We start from the raw sequence: 23,308 nt of genomic DNA on the forward strand, positions 1-23,308 counted from the left end.
CATGCCTTACAGCGCGCATGTCCTATGTAGTGGCCTGTGACATGATGTGCATGAGTGTGCGCTACGCATAGTGCAGGGATGGTGACGTGTGTAGCAGTCATTCCCATTCAGTAGCATGTAGTTGCGTGCCCAATACTGTCCCCTGGGGCACCTTATCCTCAGTGTTGTTTGTGTCATCATCAACGTGGACACTCTCACTGTCTACAGCGTAGGTTGTGCTCTGTGCCATTGTCCCCTGTCACCATGTATATAGACGTGCTATTATGTACAGGTGTCCACTGTGCAGCCTGACCTGATTGTCCCTCTTCATACTCACAGTTGCCAGTGCCTGTGTGTCTTGTTATACTCTTCTGAGGATGGGCACTGGTACCTCATTATTTGTACAGGCGCACCTTTGCTGTTTTGCGTCCAATCTTGCCTTGTGCCTGCCACTGTGTTTATCACCCAGACTATGAGATGTTGGTGCCACCTGGGTCTCAGCAATTAGCATCGTGTGGGGGTTGCTTGGGGCGGGCAATGCCTATGTGTCAAATCCTGATTCCTAATTGCTGGGTCTGGACAGTGTGTGATGTTACTGGACACACACGCAAGGTGCAGTGACCGAGTTATGTTGGGCATGTTTGCAGCATTACCTATGCAGCATGTGTCTCAAGTTCATGGATATTGTCCCTGGTCATAGGTATTTTCACAAACGCTGTGTGGTGCAGAGGCAGTGCAGGATTGTCCCCAGGGCCTGGGTGCTATGTCAGACTCCGTTTCCTGTCATCAGCTATTGTCTCATGCTCTCCATGGTATTTCAGTGGCATGGTGGCTCAACCAACTGTGTTTCATGCCCTACATCGGTACCTTGTTTTGCAGATGTTAGGGATCTGCCTCTTCAGGCTATGCAATGTTGACTATGTAGATTGGACTCATGTGACAGATGTGTACAGGTGTCTGATTAATTTCTGTCTCTCCACCCTGCCCACAGCATCGTCGGGGGACACAGAGGGAGACATGGACACGGACCAGGCGGAGGGACCGAGCACCAGTGGCAGCCGTGACATCGGGGCTGGCACATCGAGTGGGACAGAGGCGGAGGATAGTGTGGCCGAGGACCTGTCGACTGGCACATCAGACTACGAAGCTGACAGGTCCGAGGAGGATGTCTCAGGGTTGGCGGAGGCTGCACCAGCAGCTGACAGTGGAACAACACCTGCCACCGCCCCCTCAGTTCCCACCAACCGCCTCCCACTTGCTCGTGTCCCTTCCCAGCGTGCCCGGTCACCGCATGTCTCCTTCCTGCCAGGCACCGCACCCCCTGCCCCTGTCTCCACTGCTGCCGCCAATGCTGAGTCTATGGACATCCAGCGGCAAATGCAGGTTGGTCAGGCTGCGATCCTGAATGTCCTCCATTCCCACGGGAAAACCCTCACCAACATCGAGGCATTCTTGGAGGGCATTCATTCTTTGCAGGCTGACCAACGCAACTTGCTGAGGTCCCTAGACTCCACACTGACTGCAGCAGTGGGTCTCCTGCAGCGCGACCTCCCCCCACCTACCCCTGCCCCATCCACACTTCCCACTTCCATGCCTGTCCCACGTACACCCAGACGTCGGCATGCACCCACCACAACAGACACAGGCACCACACCAGCAGGGAAGGTCCACCGCACTCCTCCTGACACGCACACACAGGGTGAGATAGGCACACCCACTGGGTCGGGGGGCAAACGTGTGACACGCAGCCAGAGTGGGAGTCCGCATTCCACACAATCCACTCCCTCCAAATCCCCTCCCCTCAGCTCTCCTGGCCACATCTCCCCCAAGGACTCCTTCATGGCCGCTCTGTCCCTGAGCCCCACAGTTACGCCACCACGCAAGCGGTCAAGGAAGTCCTCGGTCAGGGTGGTTGAGTCTCCCCCCCTGTCTCCACCCTCCCCCGGTGGCGCTGCAACCCATCCCTCTGAAGCCCCCCCCCTCCTTGGGGCCTGAGGTCACTTCGGGTGCAGGGGACTCCCTGGAGGACCTTGCTAAGGTGTGTAGTGCCATCCTGGCCTCCGCCTTTGGCCATGACACACCCCCTGTGGTTGAGTCCTCCATCCCTGCACCCACAACGCCGCCCCTTTGCCCTGATGTCCCTGCGGTGCCTGTTGCTTCCCCCCCCCCTGATGCCCTCACCAGTATGGAAGACGATGGCATTTGACTGTGCAGGCAAGGTAGGGGACACACATCCCACTGTGTCCCCCATGCAGCTGGGAATAATTGACTGCCCTATGGCCTTTGTTGACTTTGAACTGCCGTTGATCCACGGACATTGTGCTCATGCTGATTAAAGCTTATTTTTTTTTTCATTATCACACTCCTGCTATGGTGGTATTGGTGTTGGTGGGGCTGCTACATTGTTTTGGGTGGTGTTTAAGGCTTTGGGTGTGTGGGATTTGTAGTAGTGTTCTGCTCTTTGGGGCCACCCTAGGATCTGTGTGCCATCACAAGGTGTTGGCTAACTTCCTTAGGTCATGTCAGCAGTTACTGCATGGTTCAATTGTCCCAGGGTGTATTCCTTACTCTGTGTACCCAGTTTCTTCCCTGCAGGGTGTTCCCAATGTTTAGCGCAGAGCTGTGTGTACATGAGCTGTGTGTGTGACGGAGCCCTTCTACTTTGGCCATGCATGCATGGCCATGTCTCCACCTGCAACAATCGTGGCATCCTTGGTGATCACTGTACTTGTGTGTGGAGTCAGTTGACATGAGTTCATGGGGACATGTTCCCTTGTAGGCAGTATGGATGTGGGTAATTGTGGCATCACACACATGTGTTACACCCCTCCTGGGTGTGGACACTGCTGGGAGGACTCTGCACCCACCCCTCCTGGGTCTGGACACTGCTGGGAGGACTCTGCACACACCCCTCCTGGGTCTGGACACTGCTGGGAGGACTCTGCACACACCCCTCCTGTCTCTGGGCACTGCTGGGAGGACTCACCACCCACCCCTCCTGGGTCTGGACACTGCTGGGAGGACTCTGCACCCACCCCTCCTGTCTCTGGGCACTGCTGGGAGGACTCACCACCCACCCCTCCTGTCTCAGGGCACTGCTGGGAGGTCTCTGCACCCACCCCTCCTGGGTCTGGACACTGCTGGGAGGACTCTGCACACACCCCTCCTGTCTCTGGGCACTGCTGGGAGGACTCCACACCCACCCCTCCTGTCTCAGGGCACTGCTGGGAGGTCTCTGCACCCACCCCTCCTGGGTCTGGACACTGCTGGGAGGACTCCACACCCACCCCTCCTGTGTCTGGGCACTGCTGGGAGGACTCTGCACACACCCCTCCTGTCTCTGGGCACTGCTGGGAGGTCTCTGCACCCACCCCTCCTGGGTCTGGACACTGCTGGGAGGACTCTGCACACACCCCTCCTGTCTCTGGGCACTGCTGGGAGGACTCCACACCCACCCCTCCTGTCTCAGGGCACTGCTGGGAGGACTCCACACCCACCCCTCCTGTGTCTGGGCACTGCTGGGAGGACTCTGCACACACCCCTCCTGTCTCTGGGCACTGCTGGGAGTGATGGGCACCCACCCCTCCTGTCTCAGGGTACTGCTGGGAGGACTCTGCACCCACCCCTCCTGTGTCAGGGCACTGCTGGGAGGACTCTGCACACACCCCTCCTGTCTCTGGGCACTGCTGGGAGGACTCACCACCCACCCCTCCTGTCTCTGGGCACTGCTGGGAGGACTCACCACCCACCCCTCCTGTCTCAGGGCACTGCTGGGAGGTCTCTGCACCCACCCCTCCTGGGTCTGGACACTGCTGGGAGGACTCTGCACACACCCCTCCTGTCTCAGGGCACTGCTGGGAGGACTCCACACCCACCACTCCTGTCTCAGGGCACTGCTGGGTGGACTCTGCACACACACCTCCGATTACTGGATATGTGCGCTTGGCACATACACGGTGGGGTTACGCACACTGCATTAGAGGTGAGGGTACGTGTCTACTGACACTGGTGTGGTGGGGGTACGCTCCGTACGTCCGCGGGTGTGGGTACGGGTCGTACTTACACTGTTGGGCAGGGGGGTACGCTCCTTGCATTCGCGGGTGGGGGTACGGGTCGTACTTACACTGTTGGGCTGGGGGGTACGCTCCTTGCATTCGTGGGTGGGGGTTCGAGTCGTACTTACACTGTTGGCATGGGGGGTACGCTCCATGCATACGCGGGTGGGGGTACGGGTCGTACTTACACTGTTGGGCAGGGGGGTACGCTCCTTGCATTCGCGGGTGGGGGTACGGGTCGTACTTACACTGTTGGGCAGGGGGGTACGCTCCTTGCATTCGCGGGTGGGGGTACGGGTCGTACTTACACTGTTGGGCTGGGGGTACGCTCCGTACGTCCGCGGGTGGGGGTACGGGTCGTACTTACACTGTTGGGCTGGGGGTACGCTCCGTACGTCCGCGGGTGTGGGTACGGGTCGTACTTACACTGTTGGGCAGGGGGGTACGCTCCTTGCATTCGTGGGTGGGGGTTCGAGTCGTACTTACACTGTTGGCATGGGGGGTACGCTCCATGCATACGCGGGTGGGGGTACGGGTCGTACTTACACTGTTGGGCTGGGGGTACGCTCCGTACGTCCGCGGGTGGGGGTACGGGTCGTACTTACACTGTTGGGCTGGGGGTACGCTCCGTACGTCCGCGGGTGGGGGTACGGGTCGTACTTACACTGTTGGGCTGGGGGTACGCTCCGTACGTCCGCGGGTGTGGGTACGGGTCGTACTTACACTGTTGGGCAGGGGGGTACGCTCCTTGCATTCGTGGGTGGGGGTTCGAGTCGTACTTACACTGTTGGCATGGGGGGTACGCTCCATGCATACGCGGGTGGGGGTACGGGTCGTACTTACACTGTTGGGCAGGGGGGTACGCTCCTTGCATTCGCGGGTGGGGGTACGGGTCGTACTTACACTGTTGGGCAGGGGGGTCCGCTCCTTGCATTCGCGGGTGGGGGTACGGGTCGTACTTACACTGTTGGGCTGGGGGTACGCTCCGTACGTCCGCGGGTGTGGGTACGGGTCGTACTTACACTGTTGGGCAGGGGGGTACGCTCCTTGCATTCGTGGGTGGGGGTTCGAGTCGTACTTACACTGTTGGCATGGGGGGTACGCTCCATGCATACGCGGGTGGGGGTACGGGTCGTACTTACACTGTTGGGCAGGGGGGTACGCTCCTTGCATTCGCGGGTGGGGGTACGGGTCGTACTTACACTGTTGGGCTGGGGGTACGCTCCGTACGTCCGCGGGTGTGGGTACGGGTCGTACTTACACTGTTGGGCAGGGGGGTACGCTCCTTGCATACGGGGTGGGGGTAGGGTCCGTACATATCCGTCCCCACGCTATGTGATGTTTGTGCGGCCCGTACCCAGGCCTTTGCCACGTGGGTGCGATCCGTCCCGCCATTGTTGGGGTGACGTGTGTGGGCGTGGTCCGACTCGTACCCACGCTCTTCAGGCGTGGGTACGGGACGTACCTGTCTGGTTGTGTTGCCGGTTCGCGTGGTGACGGACTTCCGTTGTGGCGGTCGCTGGATTATCAGGACACGCCCCCACCCCCTCGTGGTGACCAGGGCATGGGAGTCAGGTATGTCCAGGACATGTGTAGTGTGTCACTCATGTGGTTGTTTTGTGGCCTGCCCTGGTCGTGCCACCCCCACCCCACCCCACTTTCCCCCCTCCCTTAGTTATTCTGACCTTCTGCGGCGTCTGCGTCGTAACCTGTAGAGGAGGTGTACTGCTATGAGGGCAGGGATGACTCGTAGGTTCGGGTCCATGTCTGTCCGTCGCGTACTGGTACTCCTTGCTCGCGTCGTCCTGTCGCGTACGGGTCCTCCTTGATCGCGTCGTCCTGTCGCGTACGGGTCCTCCTGGGTGGCGTCGTCCTGTGTGTCCGTCACGTACTGGTCCTCCTTGTTCGCGTCGCCGTCTGTCCGTCGCGTACTGGTGGTCCTTGTTCGCGTCGTCCTGATTTCCCGGCAGTTTTTGGCTGCCGCAAAATATTCACCGTGCGGGGTGACGTCGGTGCGAATCGTGATTCCTGGGTCGTGAATGGCTGGCTGCGTGCGTCCCGACGTCAGGTCGGCGCTTTCCCGGATCGCATTGGTAGGTGTTTTTTGTTCGGTCGGTCTTTTTTACGATTCGTACGGTAATGGTGTACCCGTGCGAATCGTAATTCCATGTTTGTATATTTTGACGACCGGGTACGCGTCGGACGGAGAATATGCTCCGTCCGACGGTTCGTACCCGGTTTTTGCCGGATCGTGATCGGCACCTATATGTCCCAGTACAAATTAGATAACAGACTCTTCCAGGAATGTTTTAGTCTGATAGGTGACCTAATTTGTAGCTGCACTTCCCTATTGATAGCTCATTGCCATCTACGGGGTAAATAACTTGATGGTTAAGTCATAAAATAGCACTAAATACCACTTGACTTTATTAGGATTAAGGAATTATTAGATCAAAAATATCCATCAAATTGGGTAAGGCTCTAATGTGCTAGCACATGCATGATGTTATACATGTTATAGCTAGATATCAGATCATACTTGAGCATATGCCACTTTACTCGTACGAAATCAACATGGATAAAACTTTAGGGAAAAGTGGACCCCATTTTGAATTGAAGTGATGGAGAGAGGAGATTTGTTAGGACAAGACCAATTGATGCACATGTCACTTTATGGATGCCAATAAAGTCCAAGAGGGAGCATTGAGTGAAGCAGAAACCCTTTATGGAAGTACTGCAATATTTGGCACTTTAGCATTCGTCACTTTATGGCATTCAAAGGAGTAAAACAAAAGCAAATACGCTTGTTTATATTTTCATTGCTAATAAAACTCAGAATTATTACTGTAATGATGATAACATTGAAATGAAGTTCATAACTCTGTTGATTCTTAAACAGGGGGAAGATACCAAGTTATTGTACTGTAGCACACACCACACTAATAACATTTTAATTGCCTTATATCGCGTGTTAAGTCATATGTTTATTTCGCCTATGGAGTGACAAAATTACCAGCATCTCGAAACATTTGTAGTGAAAATCATATCGGATGATGCTCATGAGGGTGTTTACCCGCAATTGGTGGTATTACATATGGTTACATTGTATGCATGACGTGTAAAGTTATATGAAACAATAATATGTAAACAATAGAAAGGTTAAATATTCCGATAGTGGAAACAAAAAAAAATGAAATGGGCAAATTCCCATAAATGTAAAGGATGCACCTATACAAAAGAAAAAAGATGTGGTGAAAATAATACTGACAGTGCTTTAAAATCATGAAATATGTACAACAAAATGAAGAAATTGAATTAATGTATATGTATACCCAAGGCTGCACAATTGTGCAAACGATAAAGATCGATAGTGCAATCCGCATTGGCAGTTGAAACGGCCCATGATGGTAGATTTAACATTCTTGTGTTCAACTGGGCAACGAGATGAAGGATGGACAAATAAAAGTGAACAATCTTCGCTATTTTCATGTTATAGGTAGGCCTGGGTGGATTTCAGCAAGCAGCGGAGTGTGGCGCAAACTGCCATTTGCACTGATCTTCCTGCCACTCGGGTTAAAATTCTACCCGAGCAGCAGCTCTCCTCTCGCCAACTTACAAGCGATCGCAAGCAGGGAAGCTGATCTTCCTGCCGCTCAGTAGAAATTCAAAGCAAGCGGCAGCTTGCGCTTGCCAACTTACCATTGGCGATTGGAGGTATTGGTGAAGGATGTTGAGAGAACCCATTAGTGGGAATACCGAACCATGTTGCTTATTATTCTCTGTATGCACTATACAGTTATCCAAAAAAACCTACATACAACCCATTCCAGAAGTCAGAAATGTCTTACTACTCCTTAGCATTACACATCCCTGAACCCTAAAAACGCCATACTACCCGCGAACACCATCGACCCCTGGATACTAAAAGCGCCTCACTACCATTTAACATTCCCCTTCACTGAACTATAAAAACTCCTTGATACACCTTAGTACTGAACTCTAAGATCTTAGCATCCCACCTCCATACCCTTCCCTGAAACTTGAAATTTTATTAACGTTAACTCCTTCATAACGTGTTGTAAATAGAATGTGTTGTACCTTACCATGCTACAGTTTACCACATCGTAGATGCATTGTAAAATATGTGTTGTAATTGTTACATCATTGATTGGATATTGTTAAGAGAAATGTAGTTCCATTTATTTGGTGCTATTCCGAACCAGTAATGAGAATTGATTTTTTAAGAACGTACGTTTTTAGTTTTTTTAGTGTTAAAACTAAATAAGCTATAACGCATGAAGTTCTCTTTTCCAGATATGTTAGCTGATAGTGTAAATACAATCTACTGTCCATGTCTGTATGCCTGTCTGCTGCCATGCTCTATGCTAAGAACCAGTGTCACAGGCTTTCCCAGAATTACTGGACTAGGTATTCTTAGTTTATTGAGCCTTTCAGGCTCGTGGCACAGTTGGGTCAAGACCACTTACAACTTTATATGAAATAGTATTTTGATTGATAATGACACCAGTGACGTGGTGTGTGATGTCACAAGTTATATCATTGTTCAAATCATTTCTGCTGCCCTCTGTCACATCATGTCTGGCACCACAGGCAATAGAATGGTTTTTATTTTGCGTCCATATATATGAGTCTGTCGTAAGGAGAGAGAAGCATAATTTTTATGACATGCACTACATTAAATCGATATCAGGACTGAGCCCATGTGGTCACCCATTAGCAGACTAATGCATCTCAATAAATGTTCTAGTCACTATTCATAATTTCCATTGAAGAATCTTTGACAAAAAGCTAAACAAATCTCTTATTCGGCAGGCTAGCTTTACTTCTATGATGCCTTTTGGTCAGGATGCATGCCCATCAAGACTTGAGTATTTAAAAAAACTGATTAAATAAATTACTTTATTGTGCATGACTTCCACCGTACACTTTAATACATCATTTTAGATTTGAAACCTGTCTTTGTTTACTCTTGTGACAGAACAGTTAGCTTCATTTGAATTTTTACTTCTCATATATCAAGTGTGATGTTGTGGCAAATGCTGATCCATGCTATCTCCCAGGTTTCCCTACACCCAAGGGGATGGTGTTGGAATGGTTGATGATGATGTCCTACCCCTTTTTCTCATCTGTGGGATGGTACAGATTTCAGTGATGCTGACGTGGCTCAGACAGAGCTGATGTCAGCATGGAGCTGGCTCTCTGATTTCATATTGAAGTCAGAGAGCTCCAATCCGGGTGGGGATGAATAAAGGCTAGGAGAGCGAAGTGGAAATCTACTTTAAATACTTGGAAGAGTGGGGGTTTGGTAGGATGGTAAGATGGTGTGTTTTTACTGTGTGGAAGTAGGGAGCTGCTGACAGTGGTAGGATGTAGGGTGAGGAAGGGAAGTGGTGGAAGAAGTGTTTCTTCTTCTCCTGAACAGCTTCTCTATGGCATCAGACTGAAAAAAAAAATTATGAGATTGTACATACAATGTAGAAAATAGAGGGGTAATGATCTATAAAATGGGGTTTCTCACCTGGAAACACCAAGTACACCATATTCTACCGAGGGTGCTTCTCTTGTCACATGGCACCCCTCTGTGGAAAACAACCTTATTATCGGTAGGTACTTATCTATATGTCTAGCTATTGTTACCTGTGCATATTCTTTTATAATTTTGCCTACTTCAAACTTCACAAAGTTAGCAAAATTAAAATAGATATGTGAATAGCCATGGATCATATGATTATGACTAACTCTGTGCAAAACTTAAGTTGAGTAGTGAACTCCGTACACTCATAATTGTTTTTTTTAAATGTTGACTCAAACTCCCTACTTATAAAACCTTTTCCCCCATTACCCAAAATATTCTTGCACCACACTTTGTTGGGAGGTAATATGACGTTACAAATGTGTTTTCTTTTCTAAAATGTTTGTTTTCAATTTGTTTATTAAGCGGAGATCATCGTCTTTAAGACTTCCACTGACTACATCACCGTTCAGTCCACATTGCAAATACAATTGGACATACAACTGAAACCAGCGATGCAGCTTTTTGTTTCTGTGGAATCCAGCTACCAAGAACAGTTATCTGGTATGGTGTCTTACTTTTTTCTGAGTGCAAATTAAAAAGGGAAAATAAACAGGAGCAAAAAAAATGGTTTCAAATTGTGACTGGTAGTGCTAGGATTACTAACTAATAAAGTTTATTACCTCACTTTAAATTATTGTTTTCCTCTTCACAGACACTACCGTTTGAAGTGAGCCCATACAAGTCTTCATGTGCTACCAATAAGGCACTCTTTTCATTAATTAGTTATTTCCCACTTAGACCTTTTACTATTACCCAGCTTGGTTGGCTTTCTAAACCACGCGTATCTTTCAATAAATCATGATCATATGAAGCACAGGATGTTGTTAATATCTGTGGGAGATTGGAGGAATGTGATGAGGAAGACCCTAATAAGTCAAAATGAATATTACTGATAAATAAAATAATATATCTGTTGCTCCAAGATTGTTGTTGGGTATCCTCTTGTTCAGGCTTACCCTCTTGGCCAAAGTTTGCTTCCATAGTGCAAACACTACATGGTCGCAGCCTCCCCATAAGGGATGCTCCATTTAAGGGATTAGAGTGGACACTGTTCACATGCAGGATGCTTTTACTTGCAGTTGATTTCCTATACATTGTGCTGCATAGTTCCCAATCTTTTAGGTAAAGTGACATCAAAGTAATCAATATTTCTGCAACTTGTAGTGTTGGTCAGTTTGATGTCACATTGATTGTCTTTTAAGTAATCAATAATGAATTCCAAAGCTGCTTCATCACATCCCAGAAGGGAAAAAAAGGTAATCTATGAATCTTGTCCAGAGAACAACGTGCTTTAGTTTGTCCTGATTGGCATCCCACTAGGCAATTGGCTTCTCACCACAATCTCATAAAGAGTTTTGCATATGTGGGTGCAATTGATGTCCCCTGCTCTTTTAAATACACTGCATCATTGAAAGTAAAGTTCTTATGTGCCAAGATGTTATGAATTCCAGTATTTCCAGCATCATCCGAGCATGCTGTAGGTTGCTGATTGATTGTTTTCTTAACAAGTATTTGCATAACCCTATGGCTTGTTTATCTTGTATTGAGATTTACAAATAGACACTGTCCAGAGTCACCATGATGTAAGAGTCTTTCCTAAAGGATGTTATTAATTTTTAGTAGAAAATCAGAGGAGTATCTCAGGTATGATGGTAAAGTTATGAGCAATTCCATCAAAAATAAGTCTGGATAACAGAATGTGTTTTCAAACAGAGATCCAATTGAACTAACAATTGGCCTACCTGGAGAGTTACCAAGGTTTTTCTGGACTCTCGTGGGAAAGTATATGGTCGGAGTGATGGGATGTTCCATTTTTAAGTACATATACTTTTTCTATTCCAATTTTCCCTTGGTGAACGAATTATGCTGTAGTGATTGATAGTCCATGGGATTAGTGTCCAGTGCCATCTAGTGTTCTTTCAGGTCAAGTTGCCTCCCAGCTTCCTTAATGTAAGAGGCTGTATCCATGATCACAATGATTCCACCCTTATATTAGGCTTTTCCTATGATTGTGCTATCATCCATAAATAAAGTTACAGGGAGATTCTGTCCCTGTCGCTGAGGGCTCCCGTTGACAGAAGAATGTTTTAGATTTAACTAGGGGGTCATGACCTTCTTGCCTCTACAAGCTGGAAGAGGATTGAACCTAAAAGTGAGTGATTTTTGAAGCAAGAAAGGAAGAAGGGAGAGGTATTCACCACTTCCTGGAAATTCTGGATTTATGCACGTTTGCAATAAAAGATTTGGAATGTGGCAGCTGGTCAGAAAATGAGGTCGGTGAATAAATGCTGTCAATAATGAATTTTAAACTGCATGTGACACTTTATTTTTACATTGAAGCAAGATGAAAATGAAAAGACCTTGTAGTTCTAAAATAACTCTATGAAGCAAAAGTGGAATGGATGCCACAACACAGCAAGTTTCTCGTGGCAGTAATAATGCTTTGTTGGACTTGAAGGCACTAAGTGAAGTCACGTGGGGACATGGACATAAAAGCACCTGTGTCTGGTTACCTCTTTACCTATGATTAAGGCATTCTGCCGAAATGCGTCAGGTTTGTGTACTTGCAGCCACACCATGCATTAAAATAAACGCTGCTAAAGCCCCGTATATATATATATATATATATATATATATATATATATATATATATATATATATCTGCAATTTTCCTCGTAAAGCAGGAACTGACGAAGCCGTGTACTGGCCAGAAAGAGTTTATTCAGTCAGCTGGTAGGACACGTTTCGCCTGTCCAGCAGGCTTGTTCACCAACAACTTTACCGTTTCAGATCGGCCATTTTAAACAAAGTGTTGCATAGCGTGTCACCTGATATGACTACTCAAACAGTGCATTGAACAACAGACTAGTAGTTTTTGCATACTGCTCTTTGAAGAAAACGCATTTCAATTTCAAATTCATGTTTCAATATACATTTAAATTGTCAACAGAATTATATTAAACCAGTTAGCAACTAAACTAAATGTAAGGTGAATTCATTATTACAATAACCAATTTCTGAAAGATTTTCGGTTTAACAAACCTTCTGGTGTAAACTGCCCGTCCCACGATCCTCTGTCAATGAGTTTTGTTATTTACGGGGCTAATTTATATCATGCAGTGTTGCTCATTATCTATGTACTTTTCTGCTATTATTTGCAGTATACGCTACACGGATATTCGTGATGCCATTGATTGTGACCCAATTGGGTATTTTACAGGTTCTAATCGAATGTTTTCACCCCAGTTACGAAATGTTAGTGTAGTAAAACGTAAAATATCCAAGCTTGGAGGAAAGAAGATATATATTGTCCAACAAAGTGCCCTGAAGCATTTGGGAGAGCACTCAACAGCGTTCTGCCATCCAGCCTCGTATTTCAGCCTTCATGTTCAAACAAACATTTGAACTTACTTCAAGTTAATTTCATGCTCGCATTGGGGACTCTGTGTCCCGTCAGGCATTGAGAATACAGCGCACTGAGCACAAGCCCACTGGGGGCAGAATTGTAAATAAAATGTGCCGGAAGTAAAAATACATCCCTTTTTTACACATGTTTACAGTAGTAATATGCAGCAGATAAGTGAGGTGCAAAGTGTAGTTTCTAAAGGCAAATCTCACCCTTTCAGGTTGTCTAGATGTGTCCTACTTGTTGGGCGGTTTGTGAAGGCTGTGTCCACCGGATTCCCCATATGTTTAGTTCTAATTTCCTCCTCAGCATATAAGAGAAGAAAGCAAAGATGTATGTAGATTTAATTTATTTAGCTGGCTGAAACCCAACTCTATGTTTAGGCCCTGTGCCCAACTCACTGAAGACAGGCTGTCCCCCTGTGTGCACTTCCTTTGACTCCCCATTACATGGACGGCCAACCACTCTCTAACGACATTGTTTAGTCATGCACAACAAGGGGTTGCCAACAGGTCCTGGCCTGCACCCAAACCCATAAAAACAGTCAGCCTCCCCATTGTGAACAGCCTTTACCTGTGTGCAGCATTGCACTGGCTGTAGTTTTGCTCCCTGATCAGGCCATGTGCCCAACTCTCCCACACCCATCCTACTTCACAGTGGGTGCAGCTGGATATGGTCTCTGGGCCTCGCCTCTGGACAGACCAAGCACTAAAACCCCCATACTTACCAGACCCTCTGGCCAGGCCTGGTACCCAAACCCCCATACTCATCCAACCTTGCAGATGGCCAACCCCCTGCAGACTACTGCAGGAAGCCAACACCCTGCTGCACATGGCTTTTGACTGTGTGCAGGAGGACATTGGCTGCAGGGCCTAGCCCTTGGCCAGGTTCAAAACCCAAACCCCTGTTACCAGCCAACCACTCACTACGTAAGCTTTCAGCACACAACTCCCCACAACCATCCCACCCGCAAACTGATTCTTACTATTCTTACTATTATGAATGATATTTCTAATTAATTCTTTTTTTAATAAACATTTTTTGGTACTGCAGTACTCCGACAGTAGTTGCCAAAATACCTATTTCATCCATATTTACTGGAGTAGTTCTGTTCCAAGTACCAAAGTACTCATTTTATTTAGAAAAATGTACCCTATCCCTCCTCATGCTGATAAAGTGCCATCCACAGCTATCAACAGTGAGGGAGTTGGGGACAAGGTGGAACCTGCATCCAACCACCATGGATCACCCCCACAAAGGGCCAACCCTCTTCAGTGCTATCCACAACCCCTCTGCGGATGGCCGACCCAATTAGCACACGGTGTTTGGCCATGTGCAGTTGTGAGCTGACCATAGGGCCTAATCTCTCACATAGCCTTGTGACCACACCCACATGCCTACACCACCTGAGGGTGGCCATACCCATGCTGCTTACAGTCTTTAGCCTTGCACTGAAGCAGTTTGGACACAGGGCCTGGTCTACAGCTTGGCCCTGCGCCCAACTCTGTGTGCCCACCACACCCCCTGGTGAATGACCAACCGAAGCCATTTGCAACAGTGGATTGACTGAAGGGCCTGGTTAGAAGCGAGGCCCTGTGCCTTACTCTACACGGACACTCCTCCCAGCCTGGATGCCCAACCTCTAATGTTGATCCACCTTAAATATATTATTTGGTTTCTTTCTTTTACATTTTCATGGATACCACAGGAGTACCTCAAGGCAGCTTTTGGTACAGCACCACCCGCAAAATGCTTCTTTAAAATAATGTTGTGCCCTTGAGTAGTCCATCTGAAGCCCCCTGCCCTCCCACAAGTTCTATGGTACCAGGCTGTCTTTACCCTGCCCCCTTATACAATATTTGACATATTTTTACCTATTTCTTGCACACAGGTGCCAAGTCCCTGAGTCCTGCCATAGAGGCTGTAACATTTTTCTTTGAGTTGCAGCCAGCCAATCAGATCAATCAGTACAATTGGCACCCGGACTAATACAGAGGTGCCTTAAGGCACGACGGGAGCAAAAGCTCCCTCGGGCAATCAGGGGGCCCAATTTCTACTTTAAAGTACCACAATAGTGCTGTGGGACAAACTGGGCAGATATACTTACATTTGTAACCCAATCAAGCTCAATCTGAGAACATACTTAAATGCAAAGTTGTTGAAAATGGTTAAATGGATTTACACCAAATTACAAAATGCACACTTTTTGAGTAAAGTTCAAAACCTTATACAAATTTGGGGGCATATCAACAAGCGGCAGCGATAATTATCGTTGGCCGCCCTTAGCGTGAGGAATTTTATCGCCGGCTAACGCAGATAATTATCACCATGCTAGTGCTGTATTACCAACGCATAGCGCAATGGCGATAATTATTCCTGTGATAGCAAGTTTTCCAAGGAACATCGCTGGTTTTCCAGCGATGTTCCATGGAAAACGGCGATATCCTTGTTGATAGGGCTGGGTGGTCTCAGCCCTATAATCCACCACCCATTGGCTAACATTGTGTAGTCAAAGGAAAAGCAGGCGTAAGGAAATTAGCGATAACCAAGGTTAGCGCTACTTTTCTTATCACTAAGCTTGTTAGCGTGCCCATTGATAATTGGAGAAATGTCGGTTAGCGACATCTCTCCAGTTATTTTGGGACGGAACGCTCACTTTGCATCTCATTAGAGATGCAAAGGTGGGCGTTACGGGAAAGGGCGTTAAGGCAAGGATTCACGCGATAGCGTGACCTTGCTGATACAGCGATAAAATTATCGCCACTTTTTGTCCAAAAACGGACGCAAAAGGGCGATAATTTTTTATCGCCGCCTTGTTGATATGCCCCATGATATTTCTGTCCAGCCCTTTTTTTCTGTCAATCAATGTTTTGGTGACCCCCCTTTTTCTTGGCTCTGCTAAATAAATCAGCACAATGAAAAAACTCTCACAAGAAGTGAATGATTTTTTTCTTTTGGAAGGTTTTGTGCAGATTCCTGAAATGGCACAAAAGTTATTAGCGAAACAACAAATGCTCTTCTTTTAGAAACTCTAATGTGTCTATCACTACACAGCGACTGGGTTGCCACTGGGTATTTATAGTTTACTCCAGTATTGGAATGTTCATAGATTCGGTGATGAGACAGAATATCGAATGAAAAATATTGAGTGGCAGAAACATTGAGTCACAAATATCACGAGTGAGAAATATCGACAGCAAGAATATTGTGGTCAAGAATATCGACTTAAGGTAAGTACTACTGATTTAAAAAATATCAAAGTGTTTAATATCGTTTGTAAAAATATTGATTTTAATTGTTGATAATTGTTTTAGAATATCTTTTATATGTATGTGATTTTTATATAAGAATTGTTTGGATTTTTTAATATATGTGTTCAATTTGTAGTAGTCATTATTTTTTTATTTCAATTAATTATGGTAATTGTGTAATTAATTTTAGGTGTGTGTTTTGGGGTTTATAGCAGTAAAGGGTGGGAAGTAATTATTTTTTCTAATAATAATTATTTGTTAATTTTTATTCATTAATGCAATTTAAAACGTATGTGTTAATTGTTATTAATTAATTTGATCAAATATGAATTATGGTAATTGTGTAATTAATTTTAGGTGTGCTTTGTGGTGTTTATAGGGGTAAAGGTTGGGAAGTAATTTGTGTTTAATTAATTGATATATAGTAGATTAATGCTAAGTATTGGATATTTATTTTGGGTAATTGTTTATTTTTTTATGTGTTATTTTTACTTTTGAAGGGGTAAAGGGTGGGTATTAAATACATTTTATTTACTTTATAAGTATTTGTTCAATAGTAATAGTCTGTAATTTTAAAATAAGTTTTAATTGTGTAATTTATTATTTTACAATTTAATTCAGGTGTGTGTTGTGAGAATTATAGGGTTAAAGTGTGGGCAGTTCATACATTTTTAGTAGTTTTTTTATTAATAATATTTTCTTTAATTGGTAATTAATTATGTTAATTATGGAAGTATATTCTTTTTTTAAAAAAAATAAGTTTTTGATTTGTGTGGTGTTATAGGGTAGGAAATACAATATATAAATGTTTGTAATAATTAATGACTATGTTTGTAAATATTTTCTAGTTTAAAATATTTAATTTTTGGGAGTTTATTTTTCTATTTTATTTCATATAATGTTTGTAGTTGGTCGACGGCATGCCGGAGAACCACGCCTCCGGATAGCCGTAGGTGACCGCTGCCCCACCCCCAACATGGCGATCTGTACCTGGCGTGCTGCAGCTGCTGGCCGGCATCACTAGTGATTTCTACCGCAAATGTTTTCGGGAATCGGCGGTGAAAAGCGAAGCAGGCTTTTCGGGTCCCAGACGTCAGGCGCAAGGGCTGAGTATTGTACGGAGCCTTCTGTGAGATGGTCGGCTTGATGCTCAAAACTGCGGGGGAGTAGTGCCCTCGGAGGTAAGGAGACGACGGCGCTTTTTTCAACGGCCACTGAAGAGAGAGTTAACGTTTGAGTGAAGGTGAGGAGGGAAGTGTTTTCCCTAAAATGACCGCGGTGATTGCCATGAGATGCAGGAACTTAAAGAGGCACTAAAGGGGGAATAATAAAAGAAGAAAGCATTATTTGGATATTGGATATTGGACATTGTAGACTTTGGGAGGTCCTTTTACGAAAATAAAGGAGAGGAGAATTCAGAAGGGACTAGGGCAAACAGAGATTTTTTTTTTTTTTTTTTTTTTTTAGAGTAACAATGGGCAAACCCCAGAAGGATGCAAGTATTGCGAATAAATTAAGTAAATCTGAAGTTGCTGCTCGTCTTAAAGCCAAAACACGCCAAGCCCTGGCAAAAAAAGCCACGCTTCAGGCTAATAAGGAAAGGGATAAGGGAAATAATTCCAGCTCCCCTGGCCTCAATAGCACTCCTGAGAACTCTGAGGACGAGCCCCCCTCCATTATTGTTTCTCCACAACGGAAGGGGTTGCCTGAATTAACAGCTAAACAGGCGTATGTCACACCGGAACCAACTGATGCTGCCATCGTACTAACAATGTCACCACAAGGCAGCCCAGCACAGGACGGTTTGAGGAAAAGTGGAAAAAGTGGAAAAGGAACGAAGGATTTTCCGTTGTTTGCAAAGAAAACCATCCCACAGTCCTCTTCACCAACCTCAAATACAGTTTTTAAATCGAGTGCTTCATCACCAGGGATAGGATTGGTCCCATTAGGATTTTCATAAGAACTGATTTCCAAGGATAAGAATCAGGCTATAACTCGACGAAATCCTGAAAGTGATCTTTCAGAAGCTGAGTGTCAACAGCAAGATCTCACTCTCATTCTCACACAAGATTCGGCGGCACCCCCTATGCTTTCAAGCTCCACGAATATAGTGGGAAAAAATATACCCAGGTTAAATCCCATTCTGGCTCAAGACGTGGCAGATGAAGACAGAAAGTTCACGAGGGATACCTCGGTTACCCTGATGTCACTCCAGCCTCAGCCACAGTCTCAACCTCAATTGAGACCTCAAGGGCAAGCCCTGCCGGAAGTTGTGCCAGCTCAGGCAGTTTTAAAGGTGGGAAGCACGAGTATTGGAACAGATGGCCTGCCAAGTAATCTCAGTCAGAATACGGAGACCAGGGGTTCCTCCAGTTAGACATTAGGGACATGCTGAATTTAATTTTGGAAGAGATCCGCGAAATGAAAAAAACACAGCAAATGGAAATCGCTGCCTTGCATCAGAGACTGGGGAAAATCGAAGAAGCGATGACCGGATTCCCCATCAGATTGCAGGAAGCGGAGACTAGAATATCTGCATTGGAGGATCAAATGAATATGGCTATGGGAGAGGCAAAAGAGGCAGCTAAAAGAAAGAAGTACCTTGAGAATAAGCTGTAGGAGCTTGAAAATCACTCTTGGAGGTCCAACCTCTGGATCGTTGGGGTCCTGGAAGGGATAGAAGACTCCCAGCCCCTCCCTTGGGTAAGCTCATTTATTAAACAGCATGTCCTGCCCGAGTTTGAGGGCGACCTCACCATTACAAGAGCCCACCGTGTCCCAGCGCAACCTTTCCCAAGCTCTACAATACCAAGAACTATCTTGCTGAACTTTGCAGACTTCCGTATAAAGGAGAGGATTTTAACAAAAGCTATTCAGCAGAGACAGTTTTTTGTGAACAAGACTAATAAGTGCCGCATATTCTCGAATATGACTGCCGCTGCTGCAAGCAGGAGAAAAGAATTTGTTAAAATTTTGCATTTGTTTAAAGTTCATGGTGCACACGCATCAATTGCTCAGCAGTCCAAACTGAGAGTTTTAGTCAAAGGAAAGTTCTTTATGTTTTCAGACCTCGAAGAGGCCCAGGCTTTGTTAAAAGAGATTTTAGCAGGGTCTAGCGGTTGAATATTGAATATGTGTATATAGATAGAGCTACTAGCAGCAATGGCAACATTAAGGGTGCCCTCTCTAGAGATATAGCCGGTTTGGCTAGGAAATGTTTTTACTGATAGGCCACTCTCAATTGTAATTGAGAGTGTTGTTGACATTGGTCTTTGTCTAGATTAACTTTTCAGTAAATGGAAAAAAAGGGGGTCCCCTATATTTAGAATATAGAATTTGGCACACACTTACATCAGGCTTTTTTTTTTATATTGTTGGGTTTGGGGTTAGCAGGGTCACTCAGTGTAATTTCATGACACCCAGGAAGTTAGATGGGAGGGGCGAAATGTGGGTAGTGTGCGTGGCAGGGCTTTTCCCACATTTGAAGGGGTGGGTATTTTTTCTTTGGGTTGGGATGGGGGACATAGTGGGGAAAAGAACTAACAATTGGCCTACCTGGAGAGTTACCAAGGTTTTTCTGGACTCTCGTGGGAAAGTATATGGTCGGAGTGATGGGATGTTCCATTTTTAAGTACATATACTTTTTCTATTCCAATTTTCCCTTGGTGAACGAATTATGCTGTAGTGATTGATAGTCCATGGGATTAGTGTCCAGTGCCATCTAGTGTTCTTTCAGGTCAAGTTGCCTCCCAGCTTCCTTAATGTAAGAGGCTGTATCCATGATCACAATGATTCCACCCTTATATTAGGCTTTTCCTATGATTGTGCTATCATCCATAAATAAAGTTACAGGGAGATTCTGTCCCTGTCGCTGAGGGCTCCCGTTGACAGAAGAATGTTTTAGATTTAACTAGGGGGTCATGACCTTCTTGCCTCTACAAGCTGGAAGAGGATTGAACCTAAAAGTGAGTGATTTTTGAAGCAAGAAAGGAAGAAGGGAGAGGTATTCACCACTTCCTGGAAATTCTGGACTTATGCACGTTTGCAATAAAATATTTGGAATGTGGCAGCTGGTCAGAAAATGAGGTCGGTGAATAAATGCAGTCAATAATGAATTTTAAACTGCATGTGACACTTTATTTTTACATTGAAGCAAGATGAAAATGAAAAGACCTTGTAGTTCTAAAATAACTCTATGAAGCAAAAATGGAATGGATGCCACAACACAGCAAGTTTCTCGTGGCAGTAATAATGCTTTGTTGGACTTGAAGGCACTAAGTGAAGTCACGTGGGGACATGGACATAAAAGCACCTGTGTCTGGTTACCTCTTTACCTATGATTAAGGCATTCTGCCGAAATGCGTCAGGTTTGTGTACTTGCAGCCACACCATGCATTAAAATAAACGCTGCTAAAGCCCCGTATATATATATATATATATATATATATATATATATATATATATATATATATATATCTGCAATTTTCCTCGTAAAGCAGGAACTGACGAAGCCGTGTACTGGCCAGAAAGAGTTTATTCAGTCAGCTGGTAGGACACGTTTCGCCTGTCCAGCAGGCTTGTTCACCAACAACTTTACCGTTTCAGATCGGCCATTTTAAACAAAGTGTTGCATAGCGTGTCACCTGATATGACTACTCAAACAGTGCATTGAACAACAGACTAGTAGTTTTTGCATACTGCTCTTTGAAGAAAACGCATTTCAATTTCAAATTCATGTTTCAATATACATTTAAATTGTCAACAGAATTATATTAAACCAGTTAGCAACTAAACTAAATGTAAGGTGAATTCATTATTACAATAACCAATTTCTGAAAGATTTTCGGTTTAACAAACCTTCTGGTGTAAACTGCCCGTCCCACGATCCTCTGTCAATGAGTTTTGTTATTTACGGGGCTAATTTATATCATGCAGTGTTGCTCATTATCTATGTACTTTTCTGCTATTATTTGCAGTATACGCTACACGGATATTCGTGATGCCATTGATTGTGACCTAATTGGGTATTTTACAGGTTCTAATCGAATGTTTTCACCCCAGTTACGAAATGTTAGTGTAGTAAAACGTAAAATATCCAAGCTTGGAGGAAAGAAGATATATATTGTCCAGTAAAGTGCCCTGAAGCATTTGGGAGAGCACTCAACAGCGTTCTGCCATCCAGCCTCGTATTTCAGCCTTCATGTTCAAACAAACATTTGAACTTACTTCAAGTTAATTTCATGCTCGCATTGGGGACTCTGTGTCCCGTCAGGCATTGAGAATACAGCGCACTGAGCACAAGCCCACTGGGGGCAGAATTGTAAATAAAATGTGCCGGAAATAAAAATACATCCCTTTTTTACACATGTTTACAGTAGTAATATGCAGCAGATAAGTGAGGTGCAAAGTGTAGTTTCTAAAGGCAAATCTCACCCTTTCAGGTTGTCTAGATGTGTCCTACTTGTTGGGCGGTTTGTGAAGGCTGTGTCCACCGGATTCCCCATATGTTTAGTTCTAATTTCCTCCTCAGCATATAAGAGAAGAAAGCAAAGATGTATGTAGATTTAATTTATTTAGCTGGCTGAAACCCAACTCTATGTTTAGGCCCTGTGCCCAACTCACTGAAGACAGGCTGTCCCCCTGTGTGCACTTCCTTTGACTCCCCATTACATGGACGGCCAACCACTCTCTAACGACATTGTTTAGTCATGCACAACAAGGGGTTGCCAACAGGTCCTGGCCTGCACCCAAACCCATAAAAACAGTCAGCCTCCCCATTGTGAACAGCCTTTACCTGTGTGCAGCATTGCACTGGCTGTAGTTTTGCTCCCTGATCAGGCCATGTGCCCAACTCTCCCACACCCATCCTACTTCACAGTGGGTGCAGCTGGATATGGTCTCTGGGCCTCGCCTCTGGACAGACCAAGCACTAAACCCCCATACTTACCAGACCCTCTGGCCAGGCCTGGTACCCAAACCCCCATACTCATCCAACCTTGCAGATGGCCAACCCCCTGCAGACTACTGCAGGAAGCCAACACCCTGCTGCACATGGCTTTTGACTGTGTGCAGGAGGACATTGGCTGCAGGGCCTAGCCCTTGGCCAGGTTCAAAACCCAAACCCCTGTTACCAGCCAACCACTCACTACGTAAGCTTTCAGCACACAACTCCCCACAACCATCCCACCCGCAAACTGATTCTTACTATTCTTACTATTATGAATGATATTTCTAATTAATTCTTTTTTTAATAAACATTTTTTGGTACTGCAGTACTCCGACAGTAGTTGCCAAAATACCTATTTCATCCATATTTACTGGAGTAGTTCTGTTCCAAGTACCAAAGTACTCATTTTATTTAGAAAAATGTACCCTATCCCTCCTCATGCTGATAAAGTGCCATCCACAGCTATCAACAGTGAGGGAGTTGGGGACAAGGTGGAACCTGCATCCAACCACCATGGATCACCCCCACAAAGGGCCAACCCTCTTCAGTGCTATCCACAACCCCTCTGCGGATGGCCGACCCCATTAGCACACGGTGTTTGGCCATGTGCAGTTGTGAGCTGACCATAGGGCCTAATCTCTCACATAGCCTTGTGACCACACCCACATGCCTACACCACCTGAGGGTGGCCATACCCATGCTGCTTACAGTCTTTAGCCTTGCACTGAAGCAGTTTGGACACAGGGCCTGGTCTACAGCTTGGCCCTGCGCCCAACTCTGTGTGCCCACCACACCCCCTGGTGAATGACCAACCGAAGCCATTTGCAACAGTGGATTGACTGAAGGGCCTGGTTAGAAGCGAGGCCCTGTGCCTTACTCTACACGGACACTCCTCCCAGCCTGGATGCCCAACCTCTAATGTTGATCCACCTTAAATATATTATTTGGTTTCTTTCTTTTACATTTTCATGGATACCACAGGAGTACCTCAAGGCAGCTTTTGGTACAGCACCACCCGCAAAATGCTTCTTTAAAATAATGTTGTGCCCTTGAGTAGTCCATCTGAAGCCCCCT

General features: G+C 45.8%; 1 protein-coding gene across 1 annotated transcript in view; it reads left to right on the forward strand.

Annotated features, from left to right (window-relative positions):
- LOC146860906 (mucin-5B-like) overlaps positions 1-23,308 on the forward strand; it is an 814,361-nt gene that overhangs the window by 456,506 nt on the left and 334,547 nt on the right. Inside the window, exon 12 of the mRNA XM_085644901.1 lies at positions 9,994-10,131. Within this exon, the coding sequence (XP_085501027.1) occupies positions 9,994-10,131 (138 nt within the window). The remainder of the gene's footprint in view (positions 1-9,993; positions 10,132-23,308) is intronic.

The sequence above is a fragment of the Triturus cristatus genome, chromosome 3_1 (assembly GCF_964204655.1).
Source record: "Triturus cristatus chromosome 3_1, aTriCri1.1, whole genome shotgun sequence".
NCBI lineage: Eukaryota > Metazoa > Chordata > Amphibia > Caudata > Salamandridae > Triturus > Triturus cristatus.